This window comes from Hylobates moloch, unplaced genomic scaffold (assembly GCF_009828535.3).
Source record: "Hylobates moloch isolate HMO894 unplaced genomic scaffold, HMol_V3 SCAFFOLD_22, whole genome shotgun sequence".
NCBI classification, from domain to species: Eukaryota; Metazoa; Chordata; class Mammalia; order Primates; family Hylobatidae; genus Hylobates; species Hylobates moloch.
In genome coordinates, this window is record NW_026652297.1 from 10,635,469 (window position 1) to 10,652,679 (window position 17,211).

The following is a 17,211-nucleotide window of genomic DNA, read 5'->3' on the forward strand; positions in this document are numbered from 1 at the left end:
ATGAATATTAGATTCTAGTGGTATAGATTAGATTCTAGATGCTGGTGGTATAGTCTGTTGCCTGTGGAAGTAGACACCCCAGGAGCTCAAGGCACCATGCTGTTTGGACAATGGGCATCACAAGCAGTAATAACCTGTGAGGGAGGGAAATCTGAGGCAATTCCAGAGTGTTAAGCTATTCTTAAAAACCTTACAGACCTTAGGGTGGAGGGTGAAAGATAGAATTCGTGACTGAGATGGAGTTTCTTGCGGGCCTGGTGGGACTGGCATACACGCTGCCACCTTGAGAGCAGTGTAATGGGAGAGTTGGAGAGGGGGTCAAAATTAGAATCTAGTGCTTTCATTTGCACAAGATGCTAAACAAGGCAGAAGCAATGGGAATTGAGGAGAGGTTCTAGATGGTGATAATAGAATCAACCCGACATGAGGAAGGATGGGTTGTGATATTTGTGGAGAGACAAGCATGCTGGAGGGCTCTTGGGGGCTCTGGCTTGGGTGAATGTATGGATGAGGTACCTTTCACCCAGAGGCCACAGCAGAAGCAGTAGATTCTTGGAGGAAAAATGAGAGCTTGGGTTGGGACATATGGGGCTGCAACATCCTAAACGAAACAGATACTGAGTGAGCCTTGGGTGGGGTAGGAGGCTCAAAGTAAGCAAGGGAAAACAAGTATTGATCAGGGGCATCTCTGGCCAATCTCTGGGGAGGACTGATATGAGTAGAGGGTCTTTAACTGGAGACAAGTAAGATCCTGAGAAAGTATTGGAGGCAAGTTGCCTGTCCTTAGAGTTAGAAAACTGCTCAGTAGTGAAAGAAATGGGCTTCAAGCGGCCATGGTCCAAGATGTCACCTAGCTCACCACACTGGCTCCCTGGTGCTGGATTGCAATCAACTGCACACAGTCTGACCCCTTGTCCTGATTCTTAATCTGCTGCTATTGCCCTGTAATGTGCATTTACCAATCTGTAAGAGGGGTATCTGGGAACAATACAATGGCCATATGTAAAATCCTGCCGTGACAGTGGAAGAAAAGGCAGCCCGATCAACAGTCTGCTATCTGCTACTCCTATATGATCTCCTTCCGCCCTTGCCATGCACACCTCTCAACATCCCCTTCTTATCCACTTTGGTATCTAGCCATCTAATATGTTTAAAAGCATGTATCCTGGCCTAAAACGGAGTCAGAAGAGGGCAATATTTAACCCAAATGAATAACTGTATCAGGAGAACTGTCAGTACAAAGGCCAGCCAGCAGGGATAGTCTTTCTGGTGCAGGAGACCCCTCCAAACACATCTGGGACTATACAGTGCAGATGGCTGCCTCCTCTGCTTGAGGCCAAGCATGACAGGAGGTGAGGAGGGCTTCAAGCTGTCTGGATGAGAAGAAACAGGTATTACTCACTTGGAGAAGTGAGTCAGAGAGTGAAGCTTTCAGGGAAATTGACTCTTTCAGCAATTTTGAAGTAAAATCCAAACGAATATTCTTGGACAGCAAGGCAATGCCTTCCAGGGCAGCAGAGCCTCTCTGACCTCACTCAGAGCCTTCCTCAAGCAGACATCACATCATTCTGAATAGGTAAGCCTGTGTGAAGAGGGAAACCCATGCCTACCAGTGTATTCTGAGTTTGTAACCCCAGTTTCACCACCTCTGAGCTCAGAGACTTTGGGCAAGTTACCTCACTTCTCAGTGACTCAGTTTACTCCTCTGTAAAAATGAGATTGTAGATTTACCTCCTTCATAGGGTTGGTACGAGGATCAAACCAACTGACATATGTGAAGTGCTTCAAGATAGTGCTTGGCACATAGTATGCACTCAATAAACATTCACTGTTTTATTAGCTCTGGAATCTGTATGCAGAAATAATATGTGACCTGGCTGAGCTCCCTCTTCACTCGTGCCTGTGTGCCAATCACTCTTACCACCTTGTATTTACCTGCCCAGTGCAAACCCCTGCCCCCGACATATGCTTACCCAATGCCTACCCACCCATCAACATCCCTTTTACTTTCTCCATAAATCTTTCCTGACCTCTATTCTTGCCAACTTCTTCCTTTCCTAAAAGGCTTCTAGGGGTCTGTGATGCACAATCTACCATTTTCCCATAAGTCACCAAGTTCTGCAATAGTTTGTGTGATGTATGATGTGCAGTGTTTGCCCTAGACAGAGTGTGAACTCTTTGATAATTGGAACTTGCTTTTATCTTTTTGTTCCCCTCACAGAGAATAACAGGAGGCTGAGAAATAGTAATTGGCTGAAAAGGCTAGAGAACAGGACCTAGTGCATGTCTGGAAGGGCTAACTCTCATTCTAACCATTCTCCTCTGACCAGTACTCCCTCTGGCCTCCTGCCTGTTTCTTTCCCAAATCGCAGAGCATGATCCTCTGTCCTACACAGTGCCAGGATCTTCAGCTCAGTGCTCTTCCCCAGCTCAGGCCTCCCCATGGTCTATCCTCAAAACCTGTCTTTCCCAGGGAACCATTTCCACAGGGTCCAATTAGTGGTGGGTTAGATAACAGCTAATAAAACAATAATCTGTTTCAAGCTGTTATTTGAGTATCATAGCTTCAGTTACCCCATTCCACATAAACATGTATTATCACAAAGCTTGTCAATACCTTAAACAAAAAAGTATGCCTTTCTGTTTTCTCGGGTAGCAGGGCTTGGAGGAAAATATGAACTGGGCAGGGGATCTTTTCTTACAACCCAGATCACAACACATAAGCCCTCCCTCCAGAGACCAGGACCTCCCACACCTCTGACACTAGCACATGGAGACAGGCTTGTTTATTTACTTAGATGGCAAATATTGCTGACCTTTACTCTGAGCTGGCCCTGCACTAAGTGCCAGGGCTTTTGAGATGAATGAGATGGAGCCCTGGCTTCAAAGACATCCATAGACTAGTGAAAAACAGAGTTTCTTTTCACAAACAAGTCAAGCCAGATGCGTGTGTATGCATGTGCATTTACATTTATATATGATATTTACACACAGGTGCATATCCACACAAGGAGAGAGAGGCAGAGAGAGACTGAGAAACAGAGATAACAGTTTGAGCTGAGAAAAGATATGAACAAAGCTATTAGATTTCTAAGAGTTCAGAAAAAAAAAAATTCACCAAATCTCAGACACTAAACTAACTGTTTAAGTGATCAATAATTAGTCATTGTATATTTAGTGCCTTTTACACGCCCCAAACTGGGCTAAGTGCTCTCTAAGCACTATCCTGACAACCATTTTACAAGGTAGATCTCTGTGTCCCCATTTTAGAGATGAGGAAACTGAGGCTCAAATGGGTTAACTAACTTGTCTAAGATAATCTAACCAGGAAGTAGTAGGGCCAGGTTTGGAGCTCAAGTTTTTCTGGCCATACGCCCGAATTTTACTTTATAGAGGAGGGGGAAAACACGTAAATTGTCTATGTCAAGAAATGACAGCACTAAGGATTATAAACAGGTGTGTTCACCAAGCAAATCACTGCATACTGCTCAGCTCACATCTTGAGGCCAGGCTCTGGAGAGACCAGGAGAGTCAGAATGAGCCTCTAGCACTGGTCTTCGAGCCCTGAGGACTAGAGTCAGCCAAGGAAACACAGGCATGCAGGAAAGAGAGGCAAGTCACTCAGAAGTAACCAGCCTGGGAAGGTTCCTTATGGAAGGCCAAATCTTGAGTAACAGTGGAAATTGGGCTGAGGAAGGTGACCTACTAGCCTGATGCCCAGAGAGTCCAAGAGAGGTAAAGGGCACATTCCAGTCCAAGAACCACAGGCGTTTCAGGATGGCAGCAGGTCAGAGCACACTTTCTGACGCATTGCTGAGGGCTTTTTGGCATTTGTGCTTCAGTTGGAAAAATGACTCTGTTATACCACTAGAAGACACCTGCTACTTACCCAAAGATGACTTAGAACAATCCACCATAAAAATTCCACACTATCTTTGCCCCTGCAGGAAGTTCTGCAGTGTGCAATCTGGAATATTCAAGGATGGTTTTTGAATCTGTGGGAGAGAGAATGAGGTGACTGCTCTAAGCAAGAACATCGGTCTCCATCGTGAGAGCAAGGTCCGTTTCCCTCACCTCACCTGCATGCCCTTTTAAACAGGCTTAGACACTCATACTGTGCTCTTCTGTGGGCAGAACCACAAGGGCTCCTGGGTAACTCAGAGATACAAACAGCTCAGCTTCCTTGTGGTCCCTAGACCTGCTTTCAAAACCACTGGGAAGACTATCTGACAAATAGGGGGCACTGGGTATAGTACCTTTTAATTCTCATCCCAGTGCCACACCCTCTAGCTGGAGGTCTTGGAAAGTCATTTACCCTCTCATAGAATTTGTTTCTTCATCTGTGAAATGGGCTAACACTGGCTCTGCACGTGTTGTAAGAGTTAGAGATTGCCCATGTAATGGGATTAGCAACAGTGCCTGTGACATACTAAAGAGGGACTCCATACACTGAAATTACTACAATTACACCATACTGTTGTTATAATTCTGCTCCATCCTCCTCCTTACCTATTACCACATGCTGCTTTTGTAAACCTTGTCTTTGCACTCCCATCTCCTTTGCCTGTGTCTCTATTACAGTCAGTACTATACTTTGGACAAATTCTCTCTGCTGCCACTCTTTTAAAATTTTCACATAAAAATCTTGTCTCTCCAACTAAAACAGAAGCTCCTCAAAGAAAGGTAGGGGTGGGAGGGGCAGAGGGTGGCCTTCTGCTACTGGCTCAGAAACTACCAGAGCACTGAGCCAGGCTCTTAGCACACAAGGCGGGCACTACAACAATTGATGGTCTATACTTGAGTATTGTTCCAAATGACCTCTGTGCCTAGATGTTGGGAACTTAAGGAGGACTGTGTACCAAGTCCTTGAGGTCTTGGGACCACTGACATTTTGCCAAATTTAGCACAAACTTTGAGGTGTTGTCTAGATTGCATTGTCTTCATTCCCTTGGATAAGACATGTTTTTCTCTGCCTCCAGAAACTCTTTGGGTCCACAACACCTTGCCAGCTTTACTCATAGAACATGAGCATGTGATCTGGTCTCTTCATGGAATCCAAGAAGTATTTATCTTTTTTGAATAGCCAAAATATGTAAGGGTGAAGGGAAGGAGTTATAATTGCCTGGCCACTGTATGATTTCTGAAATTGGAAATATGTCTACACTGAAAGTACAGTGATTCTGTGAAAACCCCAGGTAGTTGTCAGGGATTAACTGCTGGAGTCCCTAAAAGCAAGAAGCAAGAAGCACAAAGGCAGAACAAGCTGTGCACCACAGACACAATATCTTACACAAGCCCGAAGCTAGGAGCACATGCTTCCAGACAGTTGTTTGGAGGCTGCATTCAACTCTGTCAGAAAGCTTGACTCCAGACTCCCAATGTTTTTCTACACACGAATACAGAATTGTACGAAAGAAGAACCTGTTTTTTGTTCAATCTTCACATGCCTTCCTGATTTTGTGTGTGTGTGTGTGTGATGGGAATAACAATGGTATGAACTTTAAAAGTGGCAAAGTCAGAGGCAGGGTGCATTATACATAAAACATATAGCTTTATTATTTCAAACATTCTTCAGAGATCATATGATTTGGAAACATAAAATGCAAGTGCATTGTAATAAGGAAAGTCAGTCCTGTAAATACTAACTAAAGTGTCATAATAAATGTCTCTGTTGTAATCAAATATTACACATTTATCTTGAAAAAAAAAGTCAGCAGCAAACAGAGCTCTTTGCAGCCCCCCAGTGGTTGGAAGGGGAAAGAAGCGAGAACAAGCGGAATTGGGACAGTTAACTATGAATCTGCAGGGCCAATAAACTTTTTACCCTGGAAAGACAAACGTCTAGTTGTTTGTTTGTTTATTTGTTCGTTTGTTTGTTTTTGAGACGGAGTTTCATTCCTGTTGCCCAGGCTGGAGTGTAATGGCGCGATCTCGGCTCATTGAAACCTCTGCCTCCCGGGTTCAAGTGATTCTTCTGCCTCAGCCTCCCAAGTAGCTGGGATTACAGGTGCATGTCACCACACCCAGCTAATTTTGTGTGTATATATATATACATATATATATATACATACACACAAAATATATATATATACACAAAATATATATATACACTATATATATATATATTTTTTTTTAAGTAGAGATGGGGTTTCTCCATGTTGGTCAGGCTGGTCTCGAACTCCTAACCTCAGGCGATCTGCCCTCCTCGGCCTCCCAAAATGCTGGGATTACAGGCATGAGCCACTGTGCCCGACCTGACAAATGCCTAATTTTAACGAAAAAATGAATATGTTCTAAGTCGAATGTTGGTTAGAATGCACATAATTATCCACATAAAGTGAATCATTGAAAGCCTGTTTTTTCCCTTTTTTATCTCTCTCCTTCTCTTTCTCGCTTACCTCTATGAAGCTTCCCATTCTGACCTGAGAACTCAGCCGTGCATTACTACTCACACCAGATCCTCTTCCCAAATGATTTCTTCCCTGTTCTGCACCTGCTGTGTGCTCCTCACCCTCCTTCAAACTCCCGTTTGCAGACATCTGCTTATATCAGTTACTGTGCTACAAAGTGATGGGAAATCTCCTCCCCGCCACCCCTCAAAAAAGTAATTTGCCTGTTTAACAAAGTGTCTATATTGGGAAAGGAGGGGGAAATGTTTGGAAGTTCATTGTTTTTTATTCTTGTCTTCACCAAAACAAGTCTCTCAGCTTGATCCCTTCATATCAGCCACTTCTTTACCGCACTCTGAGATATTTTTATAACGAGTTTTTCTCTCATGAAATTTCTCATTTCTAAAAATAGTAACTGCCTGTCAAGGATACACCAAGAAAAAAATGCTGAAAAGAAACAGAATGCCTGCTTATAAAATATTTTCAAAACGATGACACCAAAAAATTTAAAAATTACAGATAAACATAGTCTCCCATGTTCTTCTCAAATGTATCACTCCTAAGTTATTGCACGGCCAGTTCCTAAAGCCCGGACAAGGCGAACTGCCTGCCTCCAGCTCTCCCCAGCCTCCAAGAGTAATGCAGCCTGATAGGCATTTCCTTCCCTAAGCTGGTGGTCAAGTGTAGCTCAAACCAAGCGTCCGAATCAGGCTGTCTCTAACAGGGAATCTATTTTCTGACAGGCGCAAACCCTCCGCCCTCTGATGATTGCCAGGCAGGATTTGGGGACCAAGTACCCCTCATTGTCACCTGGCGGATTTGGCCACAGCCCACAAACCAAACGCAAGCCCTACTTATGAACAGCGCAGAGAATCAACAAGTTATCACTAAGCTGTGCGCCCCAGCTACGATCTGCCACAGCCTCCCCTGAGCCCACCACTGTTCCCCACCAGCTCTGCTCTTCCCTCGCCTCCCCACCCCCTGCAAGCACATGACCTCCTGTTTCAGACCCGGCTCCCCACCCCAGAGCTCCCAGGCAGCTGTCAAAGTCCGGGGTTCGCCGGCTTCCAGGCTCGCCTGATAGAGCCAGGCGTTCGCTTGGATCTAGCTTCCTTCCGGGCGGGAGGAGCGGGGAGGTCAAGCTCTTCAAACGAACAGGGTGGGCAGGGGAGTGGTGCCAGGTTAGGCTCCTCCGTCCTCGGTAGCCAGAGCAGAGTAGGAAAGGCAGCGGGGAGCCTCACATCCCGCGCTTCTTCCGGACCCCGCCGCCTACCCTGAGGGCACGCGTTCCCCGGGGAGTCAGAGACGCCCTGGGGGAGCCTGAGGAGTGTCAGCGGAGCCTTCCCTGGAGCCTACAAGTTTCCACTCCATCCCCGAGCTGGGAGACAAGTCACAGCTCGGCTCCCTCCTTGAAAGCACCACCGCTGATCCTTCCCCCAGGCAGGAGTAGACACCTGCTTGTCCCCACGGCGCACCAGCGTCCTGCTCTAGCGGTCCCTGAGCCAGAGCTCGAAACTCACCCACTGCGCTCCCACCCCGGCACAGACAGCCCTCAAAGTTGTCCGTACTCCCCAGACCTCGCCTTCTGCTCGGCCCCCGGACCCCGCCCAGAGGTTGAGCTGATGTCCGCGGGTGGACCTCTCCCGTCCGCGGCGCAGGGAACTGACTTCGGGGATCCAGGGCGTACAGAGGCCAGAGAAGCTGCGGCAAGGGAGGGTGGGCAAATCCAGCGTGAGCCTAGGTCCTTGCCGCTTTCACCCTCAAGCCTGCCCTGCTTCCCTCCTGGAAGAAGAGCAAACTTCCCCAGCACCCACCTTTAGCCGCGAGGAGGCGGCGCTGCCGGCTGTCCCTGCCACCGCCGCTGCCGCTCCCCACGCCCAGCGCCAGCAGGAGCGGCACCCAGCACAGCCGCCCAGGCAGCATCCTCGCAGCAGCCGCCAACGAGCTGCAGCCGCCGCCTACTGTCCGCGCCGGCTCTCGCCTCCCGGTGCCTGCCGCACTGTGGGCCGCCTCGCCGTGCCCGATGGGTGCGCCTCTAGCGCTGCCGCCGCGGCGCTTGGCCTCCGGTTCCCGCCGCTGCGCCGCTAGCTCGCCGGCTGCAGCCGCGCTCACTGGCGCGGACCCGGAGCGGCTCCGGCGCTCACCCCGGGACGGCCCGTGACGTCACGGAGGGAGGGAGGTGGCTCGTGCATATTCATGAACGCGGGCACCGGCGCCGAGTTCCACGCTCCCCGCCCCAAGGCCCCGACCCCCAACTTTCCTCAGCCGTCTCCACGCTCCGCGGCCCTGTCCAGGTCCTCCTGCCCAGTCGGGACCGGGCCCTCAGAGGACCCTGGTGGGCGGCTCCGGAGAGCCCTCTAGCCCCGCGCGCCTCCACTCCGACTCTCCGAAAAGCTGCCGCAAGGGATGGAGGGCTCCCCCAGAAAGTGGCCACCCGAGGCCTGAGGGTCATCTGGGGTGGCGCGAGGGACCCTGACCTGCCATGCCCTTTGAACTGATATCTGGGCGGAGAGGACTGACGGGCGTCGCTAAGGGTCTTGCCCTTGGCTGGGTCTCTGGGCGTTCTACGTCGACTGGTCTGGGGAGGGCGCCAGGCGCACACTAGAGCAGCGCCTAGTGGTGCGAGGGGTTGTCGGGCAGAGTAGATAGCCTTGGACCTGGATGGCAATGGCCGGGCTCCGCGTCGTCTCCGAGAAGCAGGGGCAGCCGCGGCTCTTAGAGGCTGATAGAACAGCTACATCAGAAAACTTGGGGTGCTGGGCCTGCTGAGGCTGCAGTGGCGGGGGCGGGGTGTCAAACTTAAAATTCCCTGCGGTATGGTGCCATGCAAGAAGTTGCCACCTTTATGTTGTCACTCCGCATCTCTAAGAACAGGCTACTTGACGTCATGCCTTGTAAAATCTCGTGCCATGGAGTATTGTCAGTTCCCTGAGTGCAGGAGCCAGTGCATATCTTTGCATCCTCAACCATCTCTAGGACGTGAAAGAATTACAAAGGTACTCAAAAAAAAAAAAAAAAAACAGTAAGGACTCAGAATAAATCCTTGACCATATTTACCTAAATGAAATGCCAACGTCACACACAATGCAGGGTTTATAAGCAATAGTCTGGAAATAAAGTAGATATGGAAATATAGAAACAAACAACATTATTTATCTAGTCATTGATTCAAGACGTTTGCTGAGCATCTAGATAGGCTGTATCACCCTGACAGTGAGCACTGGATTAGCCGTTGGAGATCCAAAGACAGAGGAGAGAGTGGGTCCTATCCTCAAAGCTTTTGTTCCCTGCTTGGGGAGCCAGAGAGGGCAGCAAAGGCAATTACAATCCCTTGTAAGTGTTATGGTCCTGCACATTCTTTATGTTGCTAGCTATGAGCCTATACAAATCAATTAACAAAATGTATATATTGCAAGAGTGCCTAAACAGCATCCTCTAATTAATAACCGTAGTTTGAGGTACTCGACAAAGCCATAAAATCCATTAACAGCACTCCTGCAGCTCAGCCTCCCTGTGCTGCCCTGGCAGCTCACCCAGAGCATCTGCAGTGGTGAAAGCCAACTCTTCAGCATTTCAGGCACCAGGATGTGCTTGGGGACAGCAGTGAATCATGGTGGCTGCACAGGGCTCAGACCCATGTGGGGCTCTTTACCTTCAAGTCTCCTTTAGCCCACAAATCAACATGTGTGCTATTATTCTCATTTCACACATGATGAAATAGAGGCTCAGAGAAGTTAGATAACTTCCTTGTTCAAGGTCAAAAATCTAGTAAATGCCCCAGGTGGACACCAGGACCTTGCCTTTCTCAGATGTTGGTTTCAGAATCTAGAAAAGATGGCATGGAAAGGTGGTAGCTGACCCAGGCAAAATCAAAAAGCCAGTAAATAGAAGAGAAATGTAAATTTGTCTCATTTCCTTCCATTTATGCTCCACCCAACTACATATCTTCCCTCCTCCCTTCATTTTCTCTAATAAGTAGACATATCTTACTGACTTTCCTGCACTGTTCCTTGATGTCATTATACTGGGCTTTGTTAAGATCACTGGCTGGTCCTAATAATTTTACATGAAGTTTCAAATTCAGACCAAATAATGAGAAAGAGGGGGAAATGTAGCTTATTAGAAAGCATCTCCATGGATAGATTGCCAGGAAAGAACACAGCAAAGAAAAACACTAGGGGGTGGGCCAGTGACCAACAGGCACAAAATTGCTAGCCTCCATCTCCTCCTCTACCAATGAGGGTAATAACAATGCCTATTGTGGTAGATCAAGGGCACTGATGGCCAATTGTCCATGCTTCTCTGAATCTGTTTCCTTTGGATGTGCCCTCTCACCCCAACTCTGAGCTAGGCCATATGATTTGCTTTGGTCAGTGGGACAGTGGCGTGCATGTTGCCTCTTCCTGCCTTGAATCCCTGCTACTGATAGGAGAACAAGCCTAAGCTAACCTGCAGAAGGGTAGGAGACTGCATGGAGTAGAACTGAGCTGTTTCAGCCAGCCAAGGTCACACCAGGCTGGTCAGCACCAACTGGCCTACAGGCTGGCTAACCACAGACACATGAGCAAGCCCAGGTGAGCTCAACCAAGATCAGCCAAGCCTGGCTCACATCAGAACTATCCAGCTGACTTATGAGATACAATAAATGGTTTTTGCATGAATTCATTGTGTTCTGGAGCAATTGATTGAGCCGCATTATGCCTACTTCATAAGATCATTACAAGAAGTAAATTTTAAAAATATGTTAAACAGTATGTTCCACATAGTCAATGTTCAATAAATGTAAAAATGTCTTCCTCTCATCCTACTTCCTATATCTCTGAAAACAAGTGTGCCAGTCACACATTTGATTTGATTCATTTGGGGAACAGGCAACAATGACCTGCCTTAGAGGAGATAAAAGTAAGTAAGTTCAGCCTTAGAAATACTCAGACATAAGAGCTTTTAAGTCCACATCATTTGTATGGAGCACTTCTGTGCTATCTGCTTCTGCTGGGCCATTGCAGATGCAAAAGATGCAGTAAAGCAACCTAACAGTTAATGAGTCCTTATTCTTTCTGTGCCAGGCTTTACAATGGAGGATATACATTCCACACCTTCTTTAATCTTTGCAACAACAGGTGTGCTGTGGTTTGAATATGCGTCCCCTCCAAAACTCATGTTCAAGCTTAATCCTCAATGTGGCAGTATTGAGAGGTGAGATGTTTGGTGGGGCACTGGTTCATGACGGCTCTGCTCTCATGAATAGATGAATCTGTGCATAGATTAATATATTAATGTCTCAATAGATTAATGAGTTATCATGGGAATGGGACTGGTAGTTTTATAACAAGAAGAAGAGAGACCTGAGCTAATACATGATGTGATGCCCTTTGCCACCTCTACAGAATCCACATGAACAAGAAGGACCTCACCAGATTTGGACTCTCAACCTTGGGCCTCTCAGCCTCCATAATTTTAAGAAATAAATTTGTTTTCTTTATAAATTACCTAGTTTCAGGTATTCTGTTATAAGCAATAGAAAATTGACTAAGACAATTGTGCTATTTTCCCTATTTAATCATAATCAGATTACTGGCTCAGAAAGTTTGAGCAACTTATCCATATTTGCATAATTGTGCAGAATATCAATTCATGTCTGCTTAATTCCAAATTTCATCTTTCTCCCACGCATCATGACATTGGGAGAGGCATGCAGGATAAGTAAGCAACAAAAAATAGTTTCAAATCAGAAAAGATAGCTTTGGGGATTTGATTTTTAAAAAACCTTTATCTATCACTACCTCTGATTAAGGACCAATTTAAATAGCCAATTGTCACCAAAGTAGAGATACAAATCTCTGAATTTCCATTACTTATTCTGGACTTAGTATTGTGGCATATTCCTCTAAAGACTTTGTTCAAAAAATGGTGAACAGGGCCGGGTGCGGTGGCTCACTCCTGTAATCCCAACACTTTGGGAGGCCGAGGCGGGCAGATCACGAGGTCAGGAGTTCAAGACCAGCCTGGCCAACATGGTGAACCCCATCTCTACTAAAAATACAAAAATTAGTCGGGTGTGGTGGTGCGTGCCTGTAGTCCCAGCTACTTGGGAAGCTGAGGCAGGAGACTTGCTTGAACCTGGGAGGCAGAGGTTGCAGTGAGCCGAGATCACGCCACTGCACTGCAGCCTCGGTGACAGAGCAACACTCCATCTCAAAAAAAAAAAAAAAAAAAATGGTGAACAGGATGATGTAAACCTTGGTCGCTGTAAGCCTCAAGTCTGGGGCACCACCTGGCAGTGCAATAATGAATCTCAGGTAATTTATCTGGGTCAATAGTTCTTAATAAATAAATAACTCCCCTATTCCAGAAAATAGAATCTAACTGGCATAGGCCCCATATAAACATAGCCATTTCCTCTCATTTCACTAGGATCATTAATGCCTTGCCCAATTAAGCACCAACACACAGGCCCTAAATAATTTAAGCTGGGTAATCAAAGAAAATAAATAAATTATATATACTTATCAAAACTTATTTTTAAAAAGAAAATTAAACTGAGGCTTTCTCCATGACCCAGATTTCATTCAACTAAAAGTACTTAACTTTAAAAGAAAAGTTGAAAAGCTGATCTTTACAGAACTAGAGTCATTTGTCATTCTTTTTTCCCATCTTGACAGGTAAAACTGGGGCTTCATGACCCTTGAACAACTGGACAGTTTGCAGAAATTTTAACATTGTTCTTGGAAGTTTTTATGCTGTTACTGCCAAAGGAGCATCTTTTTAAAAAAAAGTTTAGGCATTTCTCTTCAGGAAAAAGTTAAAAAATAAAAAAATTAAAAAATTAAAAAAAAAGCTTGTTCATAACCAAATCCAGTTCAGCATTGCTTGGACATGAGTGTTTTATGCTTGGCAAGGCGGAGTGCCCTGGCTGAAAACAAAGTTGCCATTAATTACAGCAAGGCATTATTCCAATACACTTACGTATACTTTCCTTGGAATTTTACACCCTGTGGTGTTTTGCTTGTTTGTTTTTTTAAGCAGCCATAAAATTCTGTGGCTCTTCTTCCATTGGGAGATAGAATTTATATCTCTTCTCCTTGAATCCAAACAGCCTTGAATCTGAGCATTGTTTCTATCAGTAGACTGCAGCGGCAGTGAAGCTGTGTGACTTCCCAGACTAGATAATGGTGATGCAGCATCTGCCTTGCTTGCTAGGATGCTCACATATGGAGGCTGGAGCCTCCATGTAAGAATTCTAACTACACTAAGGCCGCCATGTTGTAAGGATCACAGTCCATGCAGAAAGGCTATATATAAGTACATTTTACAGCCCCAGCTGAGTCCAACATTTGAGTTATCCTGAAAGTTCCAAATAATTCTTCCCATTATGCCCTGCCCAAATTCCTGACCCATAGAATCCATGAATGTAATCAAATGGTTGTTTATACCACTAAGTTTTGGTGTCGTTTATAATACATCTAGAGGAAATAGAACATATTTATTTTCATCTGTTCCCTACAACAAAGGCTGGGAAAAGATAAATATTACATTTCGAGGCAAGTCATGTGTAATTAGTCCTATTTTGTAGCTCAGATGTTGAGACTTGTAGAGGCCAAGGCAAGGAATAAGTAGAGCTTAGTGGAAAGAAAATGATTTCTAGAATCAGACAGACCTAAGCTGCAAACCCAGGTTTCCTGTTTTCTAACAATGTCTGACTCTTGAAAGCTACTTACTCTGAACCTCAGTTTCCTCATCTATAAACTTAGACTAATGAAGCAGGTTGTTTCCAGAGTAAAATGAACTGTGAACTGCTGAATTCTTTCCATGCCAGATAGTAGGAATACAGTAAATAGGGCCATTGATTGTTATAATGGACACTCACCCAGGGCCACACACGTTGTGGATAGCCTTTTGCCTGACTTGATCCAGTATTTGGTGTTTTCTATGCAGGTAAAATGTGGACAGATATGGACACACATGGCACCATAGCAGCTCCAGCCCCACCAGCACCTTTGCCAATCCTGCCACAGGAAGCACCAGCCCATGTGCCCTGTCAGAGCAACTCAGATGTGTCACAAGTACCTAAATCTATCTGCTCTGTGTCACTCCAGGGCTTTGTTCCACTAAGGGAGATGAGAAGGAACCTACCATTTATTGAGCACCTACGATGAGCCAGACACTGCACATATTACCTCAGCCCTCCAAAAGTCTAGAAAGGTGATTTATCATTTCCATTGGACATCTAGGGAAATTAAGTTTCAAAGAGCTTCAGCAACTTGCTCAAAGAAATTAAGGTGCACAGAATGATGTTTTCCAGTTTCATCCATGTCCCTACAAAGACATGAACTCATCATTTTTTATGGCTGCATAGTATTCCATGGTGTATATGTGCCACATTTTCTTAATCCAGTCTATTGTTGTTGGACCTTTGGGTTGGTTCCAAGTCTTTGCTATTGTGAATAGTGCCGCAATAAACATACGTGTGCATGTGTCTTTATAGCAGCATGATTTATACTCCTTTGGGTATATACCTGGAAAACATCATTCTCAGTAAACTATCGCAAGGACAAAAAACCACACACCGCATGTTCTCACTCATAGGTGGGAATTGAACAATGAGAACTCATGGACACAGGAAGGGGAACATCACATTCCGGGGACTGTTGTGGGGTTGGGGGGGCGGGGACAGCATTAGGAGATATACCTAATGCTAAATGATGAGTTAATGGGTGCAGGAAATCAACATGGCACATGGATACATGTGTAACAAACCTGCACATTGTGCACATGTACCCTAAAACCTAAAGTATAATAAAAACAAACAAAAAAATAAATAAAAAAAAATAAAAAAAAAAAATAAAAAAATAAAACGAAATTAAGGTGCACAGCTAAAAATGAAGAAGCTGGAATTTGAACTGTCTGAGGCCTCTCTGACTCTGAAGCCATGTTTTTCCGGCCAAGTGAGGCAATGTGTCCAGCCTCCACCACAGCTGTAGGTGTGGGGTTTGGACAGAGACCAAATGCACTGCCCTGAGTCATTCTGGCCATAATCCCAGGTTTTACACAGAAGTCGTTGTCTTTCAGTGTTTCTCTGAAGTTTCCCAGGTTGGAATCCTGTTTCCCCACTGTCTCAGTTGGTACTGGAGATCTTCCCTAGAGATGTTCCTTTCTCTTTTATTTCCTTTCTGTCCCTAAGGGCCTGACTCAAGCTCCACACCCCAGGCTGTCTCCTGACTCCATCCTCTCCTGCAAGGCTTTCACATAACCAGTGGTTTGATCATCAATACCTAGCTCTCCTACACTGCTCAGATACTTTCCAAGACTCATCAAGACTTATTGCAGAAGGCCAAAGCTGCTTAACAAAAACTCAAGTCCCTTACCAGCCTGGCCTCAACTTCCATTGATAACTTGACTTCCTGTGACTCCATTTTGTGTAAACTCTGCTCCAGCCAGTCTGGGGACTCCACTGTTTTTCAATAGGGACCACACCAATCCTGCTTCTACACCTTTGCTCACACTAGACCCTCTACTGTAATGGGGCTGAATTGTGTTTCTCAAAAAGTCTTGTGTTGAAGGTCTAACCCCTAGTACCTCAGAATATGATTCAGAATATGACTATATTTGAAGATATGGCCTATAAAATTGTAATTAAGTTAAAGTGAGGTCATTAAGGTGGGACTTAATTTAATATGACTGGTGCCTTTCCTTCTAAGAAGAGGAGATTTGGAAATACAATGTGAAGACAGAGAAAAGACAGCCATCTACCAGCCCAGGAGAGAGGCCTCAGAAGAAACCAACCCTGCCAACACCTTGACCTTGAACTTCACACCTCCAAAATGGTCGGAAAATAAGTTATTAAGCCACCCAGTCTGTGGTATTTTGTTATGCAGCCCTCCACACTAATACACCTACCTACAGTCTCTTCCTCTTTCTCCCCAAATAACCTTCTCGGTCTTACCTCCAAAATAAGTATTTTTCTACCTCCCCAAGCACTTGCTTATCTTAAAGTCTTCAAGCGGCTTCTCATCACTCTTAAAATAAAAAGAAAAGAAAACCATTTTAGTCTAACTCACAAAGCCCAACTTGATTATTCCTGCCTGCTTCTCTGACCTCTCCCTTCTTGTCTACTGGCCTTTGGTCCTTTGAACATAACCAGCTCTTTCCTGCCTTTGCTTTGAACCACTTTCTGGGATTGTACTTCTCTCTTATCATCACATGGCATTCAGGTTTCATTTTAAATGTCACTTCTCCAGGGAAGTCATTCCATTACTCTATATAGCGTTTCTTTTTTAATTCTCTGTAATCACTCCTTGCTGATATTTTCTTGAAAGTTTACTTGCTCATTTATTTCCAGCCTCTTCCCAACAGAATCTAAACTGCAGAAGAGGCAAGACTCATGTGCCTGACAAATGGGTGCTAGATAGTTATTTATTGAGTGAATGAATGAATGCATGAATGAATGGTTACCTTCTCTGAACAGAGCACTTTTTGTCCTGCATCCCTTTTTTGACTGTTGACATAAACATCCTATTGAAAAACCACTTAAAAGTATATTCTTCTTATAAAAATCTAGAACTTATATTTTCACGTAGCTCGAGCATGATACTGAAAAATTCATACCCATGGGTGAGGGGGGGGTGGTGTTAAGTAAGAAAGCATTTTAAAGAGTGAGTAGTACAGATAGTGTTTTCATTTTATACACAAGGAAATGGATGCAAAGAGAGGTTACATCACTGACTTAAGATCACACAGCCTGGGCTAGATTCTAGTTTTCTTGAGTCCTGGTCCAGAACTCTTTTTCTATATCATGTCTTGGTACATAGAGTCAGTAAGTGCA

General features: G+C 45.2%; 1 protein-coding gene across 1 annotated transcript in view; it reads right to left on the reverse strand.

The window, feature by feature from the left end:
• CLSTN2 (calsyntenin 2) overlaps positions 1–8,490 on the reverse strand; it is a 643,984-nt gene extending 635,494 nt beyond the window's left edge. The window contains exon 1 of the mRNA XM_032143419.2: positions 8,204–8,490. Coding sequence (XP_031999310.1) covers positions 8,204–8,312 — 109 coding nt within the window. The 5' untranslated portion in view covers positions 8,313–8,490. The remainder of the gene's footprint in view (positions 1–8,203) is intronic.
• Positions 8,491–17,211: the final 8,721 nt, after the last annotated feature.